The sequence below is a fragment of the Drosophila grimshawi genome, unplaced genomic scaffold, assembly GCF_018153295.1.
Source record: "Drosophila grimshawi isolate 15287-2541.00 unplaced genomic scaffold, ASM1815329v1 contig_44, whole genome shotgun sequence".
NCBI classification, from domain to species: Eukaryota; Metazoa; Arthropoda; class Insecta; order Diptera; family Drosophilidae; genus Drosophila; species Drosophila grimshawi.
In genome coordinates, this window is record NW_025063240.1 from 15,732,644 (window position 1) to 15,752,569 (window position 19,926).

The 19,926-nt window shown below is 37.0% G+C and overlaps 1 protein-coding gene across 1 annotated transcript; it reads right to left on the bottom strand.

The window, feature by feature from the left end:
- Window positions 1-921: 921 nt before the first annotated feature.
- Window positions 922-15,096, bottom strand: LOC6557328 (collagen alpha-2(XI) chain). The gene is made up of 11 exons (XM_032743174.2): window positions 15,073-15,096; window positions 7,603-7,732; window positions 5,946-6,277; window positions 5,673-5,877; window positions 5,114-5,611; window positions 3,827-3,832; window positions 3,515-3,664; window positions 3,352-3,396; window positions 3,189-3,239; window positions 2,896-3,132; window positions 922-2,829 (listed from the first exon to the last, which is right to left on the bottom strand). The coding sequence occupies exons 1-11, from the start codon at window positions 15,094-15,096 to the stop codon at window positions 1,226-1,228; spliced, it is 3,282 nt and encodes a 1,093-aa protein (XP_032599065.1). The 3' UTR covers window positions 922-1,225.
- Between the last annotated feature and the right edge of the window lie 4,830 nt (window positions 15,097-19,926).

Here is a 19,926-nt window from a genome sequence, read left to right on the forward strand (position 1 = left end):
ATTACACAAAAAGGGTACATGTAAAATCAACAATATAGAAAGCTGGCTGAGGCTTATTTATAAAGAAACACACTCGAGAAAAAATAATTATCAACCTCAATTATAACCTAAACGCAACCGTAATATAATCTTCACATAAAATCTTCTCATAAAAGGTGCACCAAGCCTTACCCGTAATAATAACCACCTTTTCTCTGAGTGTCTGATGGGTTATAGCAGTTCTATGATGAAACCCAAAAATTCTTATTATTAACATAATTTCTTTGAATTTTGTGTAAAGATTCGAATCTCCGAAATTGTTGTGCGAGTGAATTTGTAAAGATTTGTTTACAAAAAGAGGGTGGTCTTATTCCCAGCAATTGTTGCTCGAACATTACATAATGATGTCTGGCTGAAGGGTCTTTTGGATGTATTGCATACTTTTCGGCGCAGCTAAAAAATAAGTATTTATATTTTTTAGATTCTATTGAGCAATAGAAAACAACTTTGGATATATGATTTTTCTTACATTTTATTTAATTCCATAATTTCTCTTCAAATATAACAATTCATTTTTCCGTTTCAAGCGTTATCAGAATAGAGATTAAATAAACTATCAACTAAAATCTAATGGAAGTGAACAAAATACAAATTAATACATAGAAATACAAAAATGCATAATAAACAACATGTCACAAACAATTTTTTTTTTCCATCGTTTTTCATAGTTTTTCTTCTATCTATCTTATTGTGCTTAGCCAGTGTCTCACACTGCCATATATCAAAATGCTTACGAAAAACGTGAAAGAAGTGAAAGATTTATCAATAGTATTTTGGATACAGAAATAGCGTCATAGTTGACAGGAAGTTTGGAGTGCATTTTTGAGTATTACGCGAACACAAATAAAGTGATAATATTTTTTTTCAAAAAATAAACGAACACATTCAATGGGCACTTATTTACATCTCTCTTTTATCTATCTTAATTGTGTTTTATTTTTTTTATTTTTATTTTTTTTTGCTAATATTTTCTTGTTGTTATCCTTTCCTGGCTGAGAGTAATCTCGTTAATAAAAACACTTAGACTAAGCTGTTTGGGCTGGTAAATTGGGTTAGTTGAGGTGCTGCGGATTAAGGGAATCAAAGTGCAGGGTTTGTTGGAGGTGCTGGGAGCGGGACTGTAAGCTTGAGCTGGGATTTGGGAGGGGTAGACTCAGTGATGTCCAGACGTCAATTTGTTGTGTCTCTAGTTCGCTGTCGGCGCGGCTACAGTCTCGACCTTTGGCTTATCGTCGGTGACAGTAGCTGTCGCTTTGCTCTCCTCGGAAGCGGCCTTCACAAGTGGCTCGTCTGTCTTGACTTCGGTCTTGACTTTGACTTCCTCAACTTTAGCTACGGGTGCCTCAACCTTGACTTCTGTGGGTGTGGCTGGTTCAGCTACTGGAGTCTCAACCTTGACTTCTACGGGCTTGGCAGCCTCAGCTACTGGTGCCTCAACCTTGACTTCTGTGGGTGTGGCAGCCTCAGCAACAGGTGCCGCAGCCTTCACCTCAGCAGGAGTATCAGGCTTAGCAGCAGGTGTCTCAACAGATGCTTTCACCGCGACAGCATCCTCAGCATTAGTCTCGCGCTTCTTATGGTATTTATCCAGATTCTGGGTACAGGAACAGGGGCACATACATTGATCCTTCGGTCCGGCGCCCGAGAATATCGAGTGTACACTGAAGCTATTTGGTATCGCTGCTGGCTGTACGCCCAGTGGGAAAGGATCGATTTTTTGATATTTGTTGGCCGTGTGCAGGTTATTATCATCGCAGTTGGCGTAGTACTCTTGTGGCAGTATTACCACCGGCATGAATGCAATCATAGCACCTTTGGGTATCTTGTCGGGTGGATAGAAGGCTGGATGGCCTGGTGCCTGCGGCACGACAGGCAGTTGTGTTAGTGACATGGTGTTCATTATGCTGCCGAAATTGCCATTAAAACCGGAGAATTGTTTGTTAAAGTCGACCGAGGCCGGATTCGAGTTAGGGTAGGTGGAGGAGGAGGAGTAGGTTGATTTTGATGAATGCGTCTTATCGGCATTACAAACGCAGGTTTCGCTGCTTGGCGGTTGCGACGGCACATGCAATGGGGGAGAGGGACGTGGAGTTACTTTCTTGTTGGGCTCAACATAAACAGTGCTCGTCGGTCTCGGTTCAGTGTAAATGACTGGTCTGGTTGTCGGTTTGTATGTCGGCGCTGGCTCAAATGCCCGCGGTGTCGATGGCTTATAGGTCGGTATATTGATCGTGTTTCGTACGGGTTCGATTGGTATCGATGCCGTTGGCTTTGGACTGTATGGGTTGACAAAGTGTGGCTGTACTGGCTGTATCGGTTTATATGGGATGGGTGTGGGTGCGGGTGCTGGTACTGGTACGTGTACGGGTACGGATGCGTGTGTGGGTATGGGTGCCGGTACAATCGGTACAGTCTTATGGATATTAAAATTACCAGTGTTTGTAATGCCTGGTCTATCCGTTTTAATAGTGATAGCCGGGACCTTGGGCTGGGGCTGTATTATCGTCGTGGTTTTAGTTTGGGTTGGCGGTCGTGGTGTGGGATTCGCAGGAACATGGATAGGAACGGTATTTGGGAAAGAAGGTGGAATATAGGTTAGTGGTGCTTTTGTTGATGGCGGCACTTTCTTATGCACAAAATTATCATTATGATCGTAATTTGGCTTGAAAGTTTGCGGCTTTTGGGTCGGTTGAATAACTTTCGATAGCGATGGTTGTTCGATTTTACCCAAATGAACTGGTGGCAAGTAGCCAGGTGTATCCTTGTCCGAATGCCTGGGATCGTCTGGTCCTTTTTCAATGAATCAATAAAACAAGTTACTTTAAGCATCTACAGATCTAGACAATTGTCATTTACTTGGTCCTGGTGGTGGTGGTCCTGGACGAGTTGGTCCGGGTGGTCCTGGACGAGTTGGTCCGGGTGGTCCTGGTGGTCCTGGACGAGTTGGTCCGGGTGGTCCAGGTGGTCCCGGACGAGTTGGTCCGGGTGGTCCGGGTGGTCCAGGTGGTCCTGGACGAGTTGGTCCGGGTGGGCCTAGTGGGCCAAGCTCTGCGTGTCCGCCATGTGCGTGTGGTCCAGGTGGTCCGGGTGGGCCTTCAAGAATTTTGTTTAAGAACTACTATGCACCCAATTATTAGCGAAAGGCTTACCAGGGGGTCCTTTTGGTCCTGGACCAGTGGGTCCATTAGGTCCAGGTGGTCCTAAATTGCAAGAAATCGCATTTAATTTGTACAATAACCCATTAATAACCCATTATTAACACTTGCGTACAACCATCGCTAGCTATCTTATCATATCCTTATTTTATCATACCTGGTGGTCCGGGAGGCCCCGGTGGGCCAAAGGGTCCCTTAGGTCCTAAAATATAAAAATTCACAAGTTTTTAAGAAATAGTTTTGCATACATTTTGTAGTCTCCATATAAAAAATATAATGGATTGTCCACTTCAGCACTATTAAAAAAACCTTCCACTAACCGCCTGGTCCGCGTGGTCCGCCAGGTCCTTTTGGTCCGCCGGGTCCGTTAGGACCAAATCCTCCGGTACCGCCGCCATCGCCATCGCCGCCAAATCCGCCATTAGGTCCAACTACATGCACATATGGTGGAGCTGGAGGTCCAGTTGGGCCTTCAACGTGCACATATTTCCCAGAATCATCATGATAATATTTACCATCGTTAACACCTAGTTTTCGATAATGCATACAAAATTAGCTTCAGTTTGAACGATTTCATATTTCTTGTTGTAACTTACCGTAATAACGCCCGTCGTTAGGATTACTATATTTACCGGATCCTATGGGGAATAGAAAGTAATATGATGCAAAATATTCGATTAATAAACTTGCAAGTATAAAGATATAGGATGCATTTTCGATACAAAAACTACATACTACTAGTGTAAATTAGCTAGAGACTAACTACAAAATACAGTACACAAAAAGTACTGCATACTGGTAGATACACGTTTAGGTACTACAAAGGAACATTTAGATAGACCTAAAATACTTACAGCTACGGGGAGTGGTCAGGTACCAGCACCAGTAATAACTAAAAAGCATGCGTTAGGTAATTAATAATATTTGTTAGGGACTTATACAAGGTTACAAAACTAAAACCAACGTTACAAAACAAAACCAAACCTTTATTAGTTGTTATTCATGAACCGTTAGTAAAATTGCTTAAGCATTTGGTATGTGGGCGTGACTAATGTGCAGTGTAAATAAACATTTAACAAATGTGCCGAGGCTTCCAAGAAAAGGTGGGCGATTTGTGTATTTTGCGTTTGTGTGCGTGGGTGTGCGTGTGTGTGTATGTGTGTCTTTTTTGTGTAGATCTCGTGCATGAAAGCATGAGTGAGAAATAACAGTGAAATGCTTAAGATTTCTTAGCCAAAATGATGAGCTAAGAAACGAAACAGAGAACAATGACAAATGCAGATATAAAAATATATATAATTGGTTTTTTTTTTTTTTTGTTTTTGATTTTTATGAAAATAGTTCTCATATTTGAAAAATCATGGAGTGTGGAGTAAATGGTAACAGTGTATAGACATAGATATAGAAATAAACAGAGATGGATAGATAGAAAGAGAGAGAGAGAGAGAGAGAGATAGAGAGAGAGATTTATTGCTTGATTGTGCGCTCTTAACAAAAGTGCTCTAATAACGATAAAGATAACTAGGGGGTGCCCTAAAGTTGCCCTACAGTAGTGTGTGTGCCTGAATATTTTGAGAATTGCGTTAGCAATAGGAATATAACAGCGAAATTATAAAAATTATACATCGATTTAAAATTTGGCTGAAAATAAACAAGACTGCTTAAAATAGATAACAGATCAATGTATATTAGCGTAATATAGACATAAAAGTATATGTTATTTAAATAGAACTTAAAATCTAGGCCAGCAAAGCAGACGAAAATTTGAACAAACCGTCTTTGGCGAATGGGTGGAATTTTGTACAAAAGAGTAACTGAAAACTTGATGAGTTCCGCAAATAGATCTGCGCCCCGCTCTGCGGCTCGTTCAAATTTTGATCTTTGTGTGCGACGCAATTGCAAATCTCAATTTATCTAACCTGGAGTGTATTCCACGGCCCCAGGAAAACCGGTATTTGAGAGACCAGTGAAGGCGCCATTGCCCCCGCTTTGCGGGCCATAAGGACCGCCATCACCGCTTCCCAGATGGGCACCGCCACCGGCACCACTGCCAGTGCGATCACCATCCCTATATACCGGTTTTCCTGAGGCTCCGGATCCCACGCCGACTGGTCCGTTAGGTCCATTAGGTCCAGGGGGTCCTGGGGGTCCAGGTGGTCCAGCTGGTCCAAATGGTCCCACGGGTCCAGATGGGCCGCTGGGTCCGTTAGGGCCGTTAGGGCCGTTAGGGCCACCAGGGCCATTGGGACCGGCCGGTCCGTTGGGTCCAAATCCTCCATTTCCTCCAAATCCACCATTATTGCCGAAACCACCGTTGGGTCCACCATTTGGACCAAAACCTCCATTGCCTCCAACACCGCCCTGAGAGCCCACAACATGCTTATAGGGACTATCATCTGGCGTGTAGCCTCCATCATCTGAAACACAAATCTTTTTGAATCCACCCCAAACATTCCATTTTGGCAGACAAAATCTCACTGCCGCCAGCCGCTCCGGGTCTGAGAGTTTTCACTGAATGGAAGGATGGCGCCTGATCGCCAGGACCTCCGTACGTATGTCCGCTATCCGTGTGGAATAGACCCTTGGGTCCCTGCTTGTGAATGGGCAGACTCTTCTGGGCCTCGCCCTTCACCAAGGGTATGTTTATCGAGGAGTGTGCGAGGCCATCGCCCTTGTCCTTATTCTAAAAATATGATCACACCATGAGTAAGTTGTAGCCACATATCATCTGGCGCTGCTCGGTCTGCTTACATCGTCTTTTACGAAATAGGGTATATCATGGACGGCACCTCCCACGAACTTGCCGCAGCCAATGGGGAAATATAGTTCGTTCCACTGCAGCAGAATGCCCGGTTCGGATGGTCCACCCCTTGTCTCATTGTACAGACCGGGTGGGAAGGTCTCCACTGGCTTCTCCGGCTCCACGGTGCGATAGCCATGCACATCAGCCACATAATGTGTTGCGCGGAGCAGATGATAGGGATCGATCAGACCATAACAACCGTAGGTGACGCCATCGGGGCCACGAGTCTCGTGGTGGAAGTTTCCAGTCTTCCCCACATCATAGCCATAACGATAGGCGTCTATTGCGTTTCAATTTGGTATTTTGTTGTTATTGTTTTCGACGTGTTTGCGATTGAGTTGTGTGTGTTGTTTTTTGTTTAGATTTTGGTTTTTGTTGTGTTGGAAAAGGGGTTTTGTTGAAAGATAATGTTTTTAGAGTATAACGTTTTTGTTGTAGTGATTTTGAGTTTAGCTGAAAATTGCGCTGTGAAGTTGTTGTAGAAGTTTTCTGTTTACGACCTGCTCTTTAACTGCCTAACATCAATTTATAGCCTGCCTTTGGGCGCTGAACACTGCAAAAATTGAAAGTAAGCCTACAAATCCGTACATTCACATATGAAGTTGAAGAAAATAGAGAAAATATCTTTTGTGGTGTTTTTGTTGTGTGTGCTTTTGTGGGTTCGTCTTTTCTTGTTTGTTTTTATTATAATTGGCTTTTTTGTTTTTTGTTGGCTCGGGTTGGGGTTGATTTTTTAATGGTGTGGAGAGTATGAGTATGCAAAGCCTTTTGTTTTTGTATTTTATGTATAACTTTTTCCACTAAGAACAAAATAAATACATAAAAATATATGGAAATATTTATACATAAGAAAGAGAGAGGAGAGATAGATGGAGAGAGAGAGAGAGATAGAGGTCTGGAGTGTGTGTGTGTGTGAGAGAGTAAGAGAGAGTAGAGCGTAAGTAGAGTAAGAGAAAGATAGATAGATAGATAGAAGATAGAGCGATTTTGTTGTCGATTTTTGAGCATATATACAAGTTGAGTTTTAGCTACGACGCAGACTACGGTTTCTACGGTGAGTTTAGTAAAGCTGATCTACAAGGGTAAAAAATATATATGTATATAAATAATAACCACTATAAGAATAGTGGCATTTTGTTGTTGTTGTTGTTGATTTTTTGTTGTTTCGTTTGATTCTTGATATCGGGGTATTAATGTGTAAGTTTTTGATCAAACTGCTGAAGTTGGTTTTTGTGGGGTAGATAGGGCTTGGGGCCAAAACGATTACTTAAAACTACTCAACAATACAAAAAAAAAAAAACAAAATAATATGTAAATTGGTCAACTACTTAAAAACAAACAAATTACAAATACAAATTGAGCTACTTGGTAAATACGATTAACGAGTTACAGGGCGAAACAATGTAGTACACAAAAAACTAACAAACTGCATGAATGGTTTTGGCAAATAGATTTAGTCATTATGATAACGATACGATGATACAAATTTCAATCTAATATATTACATTTTCAATGTGTGGGAAAGAAAATTTGGATATAGTTTCGGGTTTTCTTGAATGTGATTAAGCGAATGTATGATACAAATTGTTAAACGTCATTACTTACTTGTGTCAAAGTTTGAGGAATAATATTGTTGGTTCGTTGTCTTTTGATCATTGATATCGAGAATTAAACGTCGATTCTCTGAATCAAATTTAGCAGAGTAAACGCATTGCAATAAAATGCAAGCGACGACCTGCAAATAAATGGAAAAAAGAAAAATAATCGTATTATATAAGAGCTTATAAAATTCAAATAATGTCGAAGACCAAATAGGCGGCTGTCAAGTGGAGCAGTTAAGATAAATGGTCACCGCCTTATTGTCATTACATGTCATTCACGGTATGCCCACAACTTTTGCTTTTAACAATCAGATTTGCCTCTTGGGTATCAACTTCATTTACATAGACCTGTGTGAGATGACTCAAAAAAAGATGCCACACTCAAGGCAGTTAGTCCGTGAGCTGAGCGGCACTGGTTTTTATTGTTGTTGTTGTTTGTGTATGCAAATTAGCAATGCTTTTAGATCCGGTTCGATACGTCTAGTTTGCAAAAAAGTAAAGCAACGAAATAATGCCCAAAAATGCCACAAATACAAGCAAACGAAATGTCAAAGGCATTATCCATGTATACATTTATAGGTATGAATATTTAAATCACACTCAAATTCTTGTTTCGCTCTATTGTCAAGCTTGAGCAGATGACAAACTTTGTGTCGAACTCGATCTATGGCTCACTTGGCTGCACCTACTATGTCAAATTTCGTGCAACAAATTGCTCTACGCAGATATATTTGTATCTTTTAGTTGCTGTGATGCATACAACAGTTACGCATGTATGTAGCACAAATGTCAGCGGCTGGAAAACCAGTTGATTTTTAGTGGCTCTGCTGACAGCTATGGTCAATTAGCTTAGATATTAATGTACATACAGAATGACAACCCCATCAATGTTCATTTAAAAACTGTGAATTTCTATTAACTTCAAGATTGCATCAGTGGGCAAACTGAAACTATTATATTTTGTTCAGACAGTGCTTATTCACTTTTAACCAAATTGAATATACTCTGAGAACATACATATTCTTTATAAATTAACATAATATGTGTTCACATACTTATATGTAGCAAATAACTTATTTCAAGTTCCGGGAATGCTCAAAAAACTTCCTTATAAAGAAACCAGTTCCATGATATTCAAATTTGAAATAGATATATGTTTCTACTAATATAGTAGAATTCATAAAGCAATAATTCTCAAATATATCTCTTTGTCGAAAATTCTTCAAGGAAACTAAAAGAAAAATGTTTAAAACTTTTAACCTTCACATTCAGCCAAATAATTAATTGGTTTTTACAATTTTTTATGATCAATTTATTCAGTAAATTGTGGAGTTTTTTACACTGGTTTATTGTACTGTGATTTGTATCTTTCATTTCGTTCAAAATAAATTGACTTTTCTAAGCGGGACTTGATTGGGTGTGTTTCGGTGTGTTAAGGTTAACAAAAATAAAGACATAAATCAGAAAAATGTATTTATTGTTTGAGCATAGCCAAATGCACCACAATAAAATGCAACTAACACAGTTTATTTATAAATTGTGGATACAAATTATCCTTAACTGGCGGTCGTACGGCCTCTTGCAATAAATTAATGCCAATAACATTTGAAATGTGATAAGGTCAATCATTTTAAATAATAATTGTATACACCCATATCGAAACGATTGATAAATTGCTTGGATAGGCGAAATGAAAACCAAACGAAGCCAAATGAATCAAAACTCAAAAGGAGGCTGAACTTGATCCACTCGTTGGGAATTTTGCTCAGTAGCCATACGACCATCATAGACTCTGTGGAATCGAATCTCATTAATGCAAATGGCTTTAATGGCCATCTTAACGAGGCTGAAAACTGCGCTATGCCATACCCTATGAGTATAACAGATTCCTATTGTTGCTAAATAGTTGCAATAATAAATTCATAGCCATTTATGAGCTGGTGGTCTTGCTGGTGTCTGTTACCTGTTTGCCTGCTCCAAAATATCCACAAATCAATATTTGCAGTCAAAATGAAGCAGCAACCGCCACAACAGCAAATCATATTTCAAGAGATGTTGGATTTTTATTTATTTATTTCAGCTGCTGACAGTGGAGGTCGCAGTGTCATCCACATATCAAACAGCAACTTTAACGGGTATTTCTTTTATTTTTGTCTATACATTTTTTTTTTCGATGTTGCCCGTATGAATCATTTTTAACATTGACCTTTTTAGTACTTTCTGTTATTAATATTCAGGTCCAAAAAGTTTGCAGCAGCAAACACAAAAAACTTTTCATCGATTTTGGCAAAGTGTAAATTCAAAAAAAGGAAAATGCTCTGCGTACAGATTTTTACTTTGCAGACCATATTCAGATCAGGACACACCTTATAAATATATTTAGTAAAAGTTGCAGAACTATTTCGTTGATTGCTGCGAAAGTTGTTTTCTATGCTGATCACACGACTTGACATTCGATATTATTGATTGATATAACGAAAAAGCTAAACCCTTTTCAAAACTTTTTCCTAACCACCTGGTTATTTTGAGCAGAAATGAAAAAGGGCTTTAACTCTTGTAGAAAATGTCAAAGGAAATGCTTCTGAACTTGTTGGTTGTTGGTTTTATGGTAACAGGTACACTGAAATTCACTTTAAATTGAAAAATTGCATTATAAATAATTTGCATTCATTCAAAATAAATGAACGCCGCGGGGTATTAAGGTAAACCGCAATTAACTAACTCTCATACTCGCAGACATTATAATTGAGTTAATTAATTGGCTAACCATGCCCATTTATTACCACCCACATGTGCAAATTATATAAGTGTTAAGCCAATCAGCTGGCTGTAATGGTAAAAAGTAAAGCATAAAATCATTTGTTATACTTAATTAGTTATTGAAGCTCTTTGGCGGCTACCGCACCCCTCGGCATGCCAGACAGGCAGCCCGCTGGCGTGGCATGCCCCACATTTCAGTTGACTAACGTGTAATTCATGCATGACGCAAGCAGTCAAATCGCATTTCAAGTAAAATCAATTTAAGAGACAATTTAGTTGCCAGTTGCGGCGTATGAGTTTTATATGAGGTGCGAATATGCAGCATTTAAAAGTTCATTTTGTACATTTTCATTTTGTACGCAACGGTGTGTGCAACATTCAACAAGTTCTGCTGCTCGTATATCATTCAAGTCAACTCGTCTTTACAGGTAAGACATTAAATGAATGTGCTGCTGTCGCCGTGGCTGACCCAAAAGTTCTGCCAGCCTTGTCTCAGTCTCAAAAACCATTACAATGCGCCATGAATCTTGCATAGCTTTGCATAAGTTGTCAGATATCTAGACAGACATATGGGTATATAGAGAGAAGACAGCTGGGCGGTCTTACAGAGGCGAACAGTTGCCGTGCCATCTATATTAATCGAGTCGTTCGCACGCACACTTTGTTTACATGGCAAGCTACACAATCATAATGATCATCAGCATGCACAATAATGAGCAATCCGTAGCATCCCAAAGTATTAAGGCCCGTTACGGAGGCAAACTGGTTTCGCTTTCAATCTTTCGCTCACTCTCTCTCTCTCTCCCCTCTCTCGCTCTCTATTTTGCTCTCAATTTGGTTGCCCTTTTAGCGTCATCGAAACTTTTTTCCTTTTAAATTTTTTTTTTATTAGTATCTTTTGGACTTACACCTCAAGGTCAATTGGTATCTGGTAACTGGTGCTGAAACAAAACTGTGTGCAAAAGCCAAAAGCAACAACAGCAATAACTACAAGAAATATACATATGTATTTATAGATATATATATATATGTTTTATCATAAAGTGCAACTGCTTTGGGCTGTGTCTGACCTTAATCGATGACAACACAACACAGCACAACACAACAACTGCATTGTAATAAAATTGCTCAGCTGCAACCCATAAATTTGACCGTTTTATCGAAATTGTGAAATTTAATAAAGGTACACATTGCGAAAAGTAAAATCCCTGAAAAGATAGCCGTGTTCAGTTCCATTTATGTACATATAAAAAAAAGAGCCCAAACAAGAAATGGATATAAATTAATCTTAAAATAAAATGAGCTCAAACACAAAAAGAATTAGTTTAGCATAGCTTCGCTTCGCATTGACGTTGTTTATTAGCTACAAAAAAAAAAAACAAGTATTACCAGCTCTGGGCGATGGCCTTTTTGGTTTTTCCTGTTAATCCAGACATTGATTTAATTAGCGCAGAGTTTGTTTGCCAAATATGAAGAACAAACTAGAGAACAGCGCTAATGAGTTCATTGAGATCATTGAAAGTCACCGAGATAGACAAGTGCAGATAGCTAAGACATTATATAACACATAAGGCGAATCAACAGAATCTCTTATTAGTTGCTATATTAATGCAAAACTATTCTGATACACTAATTTAAACAAGCCAAGGCTGACATCATTTGGTTACCACATACTTTCAAGCATATAATAATCATTTCATTTTATTATACTATATAAATAACTCTTCCTTTCTTTTAGTCACTTTTGACATTTAGACAAGCCACATTCTATCAAATATATAATACTCTTATAATTATATCATACTATACAAATAACTCTTACTTTCTTTTAGCCACTTTTGGCATTTAGGCAAGCCACAGTCAAATATCAAATATCATTTACGTAAAACGTTTTCATTTTTATTTAAACGAGACAACCTCAAGTTGCGATTCAAACCCAACCGTTCTTTGCGTATTTCTTTGTGTTTTTTTAGCCGCTGACGAATATCAAAAAACTAATTTGCATTTCTAGATTTTGTATTATAGATATGTATATGCACTATCCAATTTGGCGAGTTTTGTCTTTTTTAGTAGATGAGCTCAAGCCAACTAACTTAACGAGCCAAAGACCTTTAGCAGCGCCTTCGATGACCATATTGAAAGCGAAGAAACTGGTAGCAAGCATTTTTAAAAGTGAATCTGAGCAAATTTCATTCCGATCAAATGATGTAATCAATAATAGCGAAATGCATTCTTAAGATTTTAAAGCTCTTGAAGATTTTAAAGCTCTTCAAATAAGCCATTAACAATCTGCGGTGAGCAACTGTAAAAAGCAACAAATAGTTTAACACTTGACTTGCAAAGTAAACACATTTATGGACCCCAATAAATCCCATAAAACGAACTGATTTAGCATGCCAAACACTTGGCAGGGGTCTCGACTTTTATGAGTCACACGGACTGCTATACAGATACTCACATACACATATGACAATGCTGAGATATCAGTGCAAGAATTCTGAATGGCACACACACGCCCACGTACACAAAACTTAAATCTATCTAAATGCGAAATCTTCAAGTGCAGCGCAAAAAAATAACAAAAAATGCCCAACTCTTTAAAATTCCAGTGTTATAGGAAATAAAATAAAATACGGTAAGAGCTTTGTGTGTCACAACGAACAAGAGTTGCCCTTTCCAAATATTTAACTTTATAAAGAAGTTTAATATATATTTTCAAAATAAACCCAAAACCCATTTCTTTTTAGCAATCCGCATTGATGAATATTAAGTTGATCAAATTAATTTCTTCCTTTTGCAAAGAGTGTTGAAGTTCTATAAGCTACCCAGCTTATTATCAAGTGGGTCAAGTCAGAGCGACGAACACTGGGAAAACAAATGGGCCTAAACTCCGCATACGTGTCTGAAAGCCACAGCAAAGATTGAGCCCAGGCGGACCAAGAAATTGGCTTAGCTGGCAGTTGATGGCAAAACTCCGCGTACGTGTCTGCAAACCACGACTAAGATTGTGCCCCGGCAGACCACGAAATTGGCTTAGCAGCCTGTTGATGACAAACATAGATATCTTTATAAAAGGAATATATAAATCAAATGGGAACTGGCGTCACTCCAGTTCAAAGTCAAGTCCACAGGTCAAAAAACTGTGGCACGTGCCCCAAAAAAAAGCCTGCCACTTGACTTGGTGACAAAACAAAACACGAACCCCAAAAATTTGTCACTTGTTCGTCTGTGCAAAAGGTGTTGAGGCTGCTGCTGCTGTTGATCATATCGCAATGCTCTTATAGTGTCATTATGACACCTTTATGTACAGTTTATATTTGTTTTGTTTTTTTTTTGTAACTACCTGTCATAAAATAATTTGTCTTAGATATTGTGACTCTCACAATCTGTTGATTCAACTTAGCGCTGAGCACGTGTCAGATTCATATTTTCACGCACGGCGTGAAGAATTTGAATAAACCCAGCCGAAGTTACACATTTTCTTCTTTGGTTGCAATTATATCAATTAGCATGTGCTGGTGAAAAAATTAGAGTTTTTAGATGAGTTTTTAGATGAGTTTAGCAAAGTTAATGAAGCATCGCCATATCCTTGAAACATTCGTGATGTGCAAACAATATCTGCTCTAATAGATAAATAATGAATAACATAATGGATTTGTCATTTTATGTGTGTTACCCAAATGTGTCTAACCCAGCTGGAGTAACAGCCAATCTTATATTTGGCAACCATCGATAATTGTGAACAACGCAATTGGATATTTGCATAAAAGTAAATAAGCAAAACAAAAGACCATAAGTAAATAATTCATTCAAAACAAATACAATAAAAAACAAAAATCTGTAGCTAATTATTTTTAAAGCGCTTTGTTGTGAAGACCCACATTCATAATGCTGTGGTTTTTTTCAGTCATTTTTGTCAACTGACGCAAAACCTTAAAGAGCACAAATATCTCAATAATGACTATTTAACAGCTGACAAAATTGCAAATAAGAAATATACTGAAATATATATATACTGTATCAACCAGGCGAGTACTTGTAAATGTACACAAAACCACAAACCAAACCTAAGCTACTCAGAAGTCGTTTAAGATCTCCGGTTTTTGTTTGTATTATGAGCAAAAAGCCGGCTATTACCGAAGCCGTCACTTAGCACCTGGAATGCTATGCAAAATGTTATACACAGTTACAAGTTGACCCGGACCTGAAGTTCAATCAAGCGAGTTTTTCAAATGTCTGCCTACAAGCAAAGATTTGCAAATAAACCTACTAATTTTGATTACATCTGCAACCTCAACCTTGGAGCTCATGCATTTCTTAGCAACTACAGTCTGAACTCATATTTCGATTATTTATTTGCATTTCTCATCTACCAAAACAACTTTTTGAAATATTTTATCTTTTATGTTAGCTAAGCGCTAAGTGCCAATATGTACAGATGGTAGATTCAGTTTTGGCCATGACTCAAAACGGTAGCTGGCAATCATAATACTATAATAGTAATCGCTGCATGTGATAATAGCTAATTTTATTTCATCGATAGCTGAAATTCATTTTCATTACGTTCGTATAATGGAGATAAATTGAAGTTTGTCAAGAAATTATTTTTTATACAATTATTTTTTTGCTTAATTGGTATTGAAGAATTAGAGTCAAGAAAAATTGATTTTTTTTTTAATGATTATTGATTATGAATCTTAGCTTAAACACTCACCATGCAAAGAACTGCACGCGCCATTTTGCAACGAACAATTGAAATTGACACAAGAATCGCCAGTAATTATTTATTTTATATTGATTTTAACAAATTTTGCAATTGAAAATACTGTGTTATCCAATCTTGAAATAAAGAAAATTAAGAAAAAGTTTTTAAAATATCTTTTGTATTTTTGCACATTCGTTTTTTTATATATACATATATTTGTACATATAACACTGAGATATTTATATAGCGAATTCCTCGCCAAAAAATGTTTTGTTGTCCTTCTGATTAGTACAGTATGATGAGTTCTTGATTCAGTTTTGAGGTTTTGTTTGCAATGAGTTTAGCGTAGATCACTGTATTTACTTGGGGAAGGGAGCCTAACTAGAGCTCATACCGTGGGGACCGATGTGGACGAACTGAAGATGAACGCAGCTCGTCTTTGCCATATAAACAACGCAGTCGAAAACAAAAAGTAAAAGACCAAAAGCCCAGCCTGAGAGCAGCTCCCCACCAATACAAATGAGTTGGGGAGCAGCTACAGTGACAGTTGATTGTCAGCATCTACGTGTGTGTGTGTGTGTAAAACATGGCTTAAAGTGCGTGCCTCAGTATGGGTGTGTGTGTGTGTGTGTAAGTGTGTGTGATTTGCGTAGCTCGAAACAAGTTTTGTTTCGTCGATAAATTTACTAATTTATATGGGCAAGAGCAGCAGATGAGCTTAACTAAGTTGCAGCTGAGCTCAGATTGTATACTCAAAAAATGTACTCTCTCAGAGACTGACCCGAACAACTGGACAACCCCTACTAAGTTGGAGCGAGGACCGCGCTGCGTGTTTCAAGAATTCAGCTTCACTTTCAGGTTTTTTCTTCATTAAACAAATTTTAAGATTTATTGTTTTTTTTTTTTTTGTTTTTAATTTTTTAGCAAAAATAATTTGGGGTTCTTATGAGTCTTTGTATTTAATTGAAAATTCGTGTTTTTCTTGTTTTTTTGACTTAATTTTTGAGCATTAATAGAAAACTGATCTATTGGCAAAAGATAGTAGCCACATAGGAATTTTGTTTGTGGGTTTTTGTTACTCAAGATTATGTAAATATCAAAAGTGTACAGTATCTTAAAAATAGTTAGTTAGTTTAATTAATTAAATTAATGCTTATATAATGCCGCGTTTGTTAGTTTTTTTTTGGACATTTAGACAGAATGCGATATTTGATTTCCGTATATATTTAATAGTCTCCACGTCCAATAATTAAAATAAATTACTAGCTCAAGATGAGAATATTTTCTTTGTCACGCATCGTTTATAATTTCATTATGAACTCACACGGTAACCAACGCTGAGATCATGTTGCTATTCATATACTATATTTGTATGTATAGGAAATTGATTAGCCTGATCTTAATCCATTTGGCTTAATTGAGACACCTGAAGTGGCAGCACTTCAAAGACGACATGCTTCCGTTTAATGATCCGCTTAAGAATTTAGAATTTTGTGAGAAGTTGCTAAGCTCTGGCTGACATTTAGCTACAACGAAGTCATTGCGTATACGCAATGTTTTTCGGATTTGTTGTTCTTGGCTTACGTAAAAGGAAACACTTTATTAAATTTGAAAAATCTCACTAGAGTCCGGTGGTTGTTGCTCTTGAAAACTGCAATTGACACCGATAATAATAATAATAATAATAATAATTCTGTCATAAAGAGGATGCTGTTAATGACAATGCTTAACTCAAGGCGAAATCAACAATCGAGGCATAAAATATGTATTTATAAAATTTAGCTACAAAAAAGAATAAGAGAAGCAAAAAAAAAACGAATCACAACATGTATCAGCTTTGGTTCAGTCTTTTTTGAATTAAAACAGATAACTCGTGGGCCTGGTCAATGTCTATAACTATGGAGCCACGGCGACCCCAGTGTGCCCTCTACAAAATTTTTTTAAATGATTTTGTACATTTAAATATATAAATTTTGAATTATTATATTATTATACATATATTATTATTATTATAAGTAAAGTGATATACAATTTCTAATAGTTTCTAACTAAGCAAACAAAAATACACCACAATTGTAGCGCATCTTTACTTCTTATATATATATTTTTTCATTACCATTTCTAGTTTGCATTTAAATAAAATATAAAAGTGGTGGATCGCATAAGCCACATATTAATACATTGAGCTCCAATCAGCTCAAGCTGTGCCTTACACATAATTGTAAAGCCAAAGTGAAAAATGCAAGTTTATGAGTTTTTTATGGATTCATATTTTTTTCTTTTTCTTATACTTACTTGCATATGTAAATGTATTTTTGACAGCGCTTCATTGAGACAAAAAATATTATGGGCGATATCTTTTTTTTTTGCCAAATTTATTAATCATAATTTTTGGCAAGCCCCAAAATACATGTAATTTGGTTTATCGATGAAAAATGCGAGAAAGAACATAAATTTGTGACTAAATGTTTTTCAAAAAGCCCACGCGTCTCAAATTTGTTGAAACAATGCTGAAAATATTGGAAATGGCCTTTGATGAGAACCACAAAACAAAAAGAGTCAAAGGCAGAGTTGAAAAACAAGTTGAATATTTATAATATATGCCGAAAATAACAATAACCGAAATACGGCTGACAAATATGTATATTAATGTTGAATCTATTTGACAAGCAGTCAATAGTTTAACACAAAATCGTTTATTTTATGCGCAGTGAGTTTTTGACCAAGTCTCAGCCATAATTTCCCAGTTAGTCGCTCGAGTTCTCAACTGGACAACATTTTACTGGCTGACCAAATTTAGAAAGCCTGCAAATTGCAATCGCCATGACGCCACAGATGACTCCAAAATGTCAAATGTCAACGGCTGCCTCAGACTCTGTGCTTAAAAAAATGATCATCAGATAGCACTGACTCAGACGGTTGAGTCTGGGCCTTTTACCTTATAATATTCACAATATTGTGAGGCCATCAATTTAAAATTTAAGGCAACATGGCTTACAGCCTTACAATTTCTGTGCATGAATCACCAGCTTCCTGTCGGCCCTTCTGCCTTTTACATAAGCTGACAACATAAATTGACCTTGATCCAGCTGGAGGCATCCAGCTGTTTCCTCTGTGCAATTCTCGTTGCATGCCTCACTGGTGACATGCGGACATGCTTGCGCAACTTGAAAGGCGAGCGCTTGCAAAAAAAAAGTTGAATGACTCTGTGATGATGCTGACGATGCTGAACTTGAAGTGGGGTCGTCGCATGCGTGACCTTGAGCCACTAAATTGAAGCCTGCGAAAAGTAAATTAACTATGAAAGGTTCTTGGCCTGATGCAAGTCATGTGCATGCATTTCATTGCGGAACCACAACGAAGATAATCTTTTGCATTATCATAATCTTTCAGAAGTTTTTGAAACGTACTACATTCATCTATTTTGCAGGTCTTCAGTTTGAATCAGATCAAAACATCAGATGATGTCATTACGCTTCTTTTAGTTCATTATAAATGCATTAACCAAATTTACACAAAACACGAATTAAAATCTAACTATGCTTATGACGTGTGCCTATTACACTGTCCAAAACAATGCCATCAGCCTATGTGAAAATTTGTTCCGAGCCTCAAGCAATATGCGTGTCTTAAAATAGCCAATTAAAATGAAGATAATGGGAAAACAAATGACAGAGCTGTCAAAATGACAGCTCGTTGTTTGTATTTGATATCTTATCAATGATATCAGAACAAGAACTTGTTTGTCACAGTAGCTGGCGACCTCAGGGAGTCATCATCATAAATACCTTCAAATAAAAACTAACAAATAGTTTGCATATATTTTACTTGTCTCAATAACTTAGCATATAATATGTCTACAGTTTCCAAACAAAATAAAATAAAACAAGAGGAAATACACGACGTATTGAGGAGGAAAAAAAAAATAAAAACAAAACACATGCCCATCTTTACTGTGAATTCCTTTGGTTAGTTAGAAATTGCGTTTGCGTTAAGATGAAGGCTGTTAAGGCGGTGAAAACATTTGGACAAACTGAATACAAATTTCACATTTTTCTCATTTTGCAATCAATCAATAATCAAACGAAGTCATTAGAAGGCTGCTACAAAACGGTGCTTAGTGTTTTGAATGCTAATATTGTTGATCACATATTGTGTGTTTATTTTTAATACATATATAAAAAAATATACATGTATTTGGTTTGTCTGTGTCTAAAGGTCGTTTGACAAGACTGCAGCTACTCAAACCAGAAAATAATCAGAGTTTTTGAGTACTTCCGTCAAAAATTCAGCTCACGTTCGTTCTTATCATATTCAATTAATTCATTTAACACACTGAATACAATCCGTTTTAGATTCTCCTAAATAAACTAATTTAATCAATAGCTGTTATGTCATTGAGCTTTAGAAAGATATATCAATCTGGAAATCAATCCTTAATTAAAAGATCAGGTTTTTTTAAAATCTACTTACTTTGGAAAAGTCAAACTATTTACAATTTTAATTAGTCCAGAAGTAATTTTCGAGCATACATTTTTACATGAATTTTGACTTAGAATCACATTTCCAACTTTAAATGTAGCACTCATCTATAGGTCAAATCATGATGGAAAAGCTCTGCTTCATAAAAATCAGCTCAGATTTGTCGAAGTTATATTTAACCACATTTTTTATTTGTATCATTAATAATTCTATATGATTAGAAGAATGATTAAGTTATAATTCGATTAGTTCCAATGAGCCTATTAGATATATTAAATTATATAATAATTTCAAATTTACATTCAAGATAATCAATTATTTATAGGTCTTTAATTATGAAACATAATATTTAAATAGACAATAAGTGTCAGCTTTAAATAT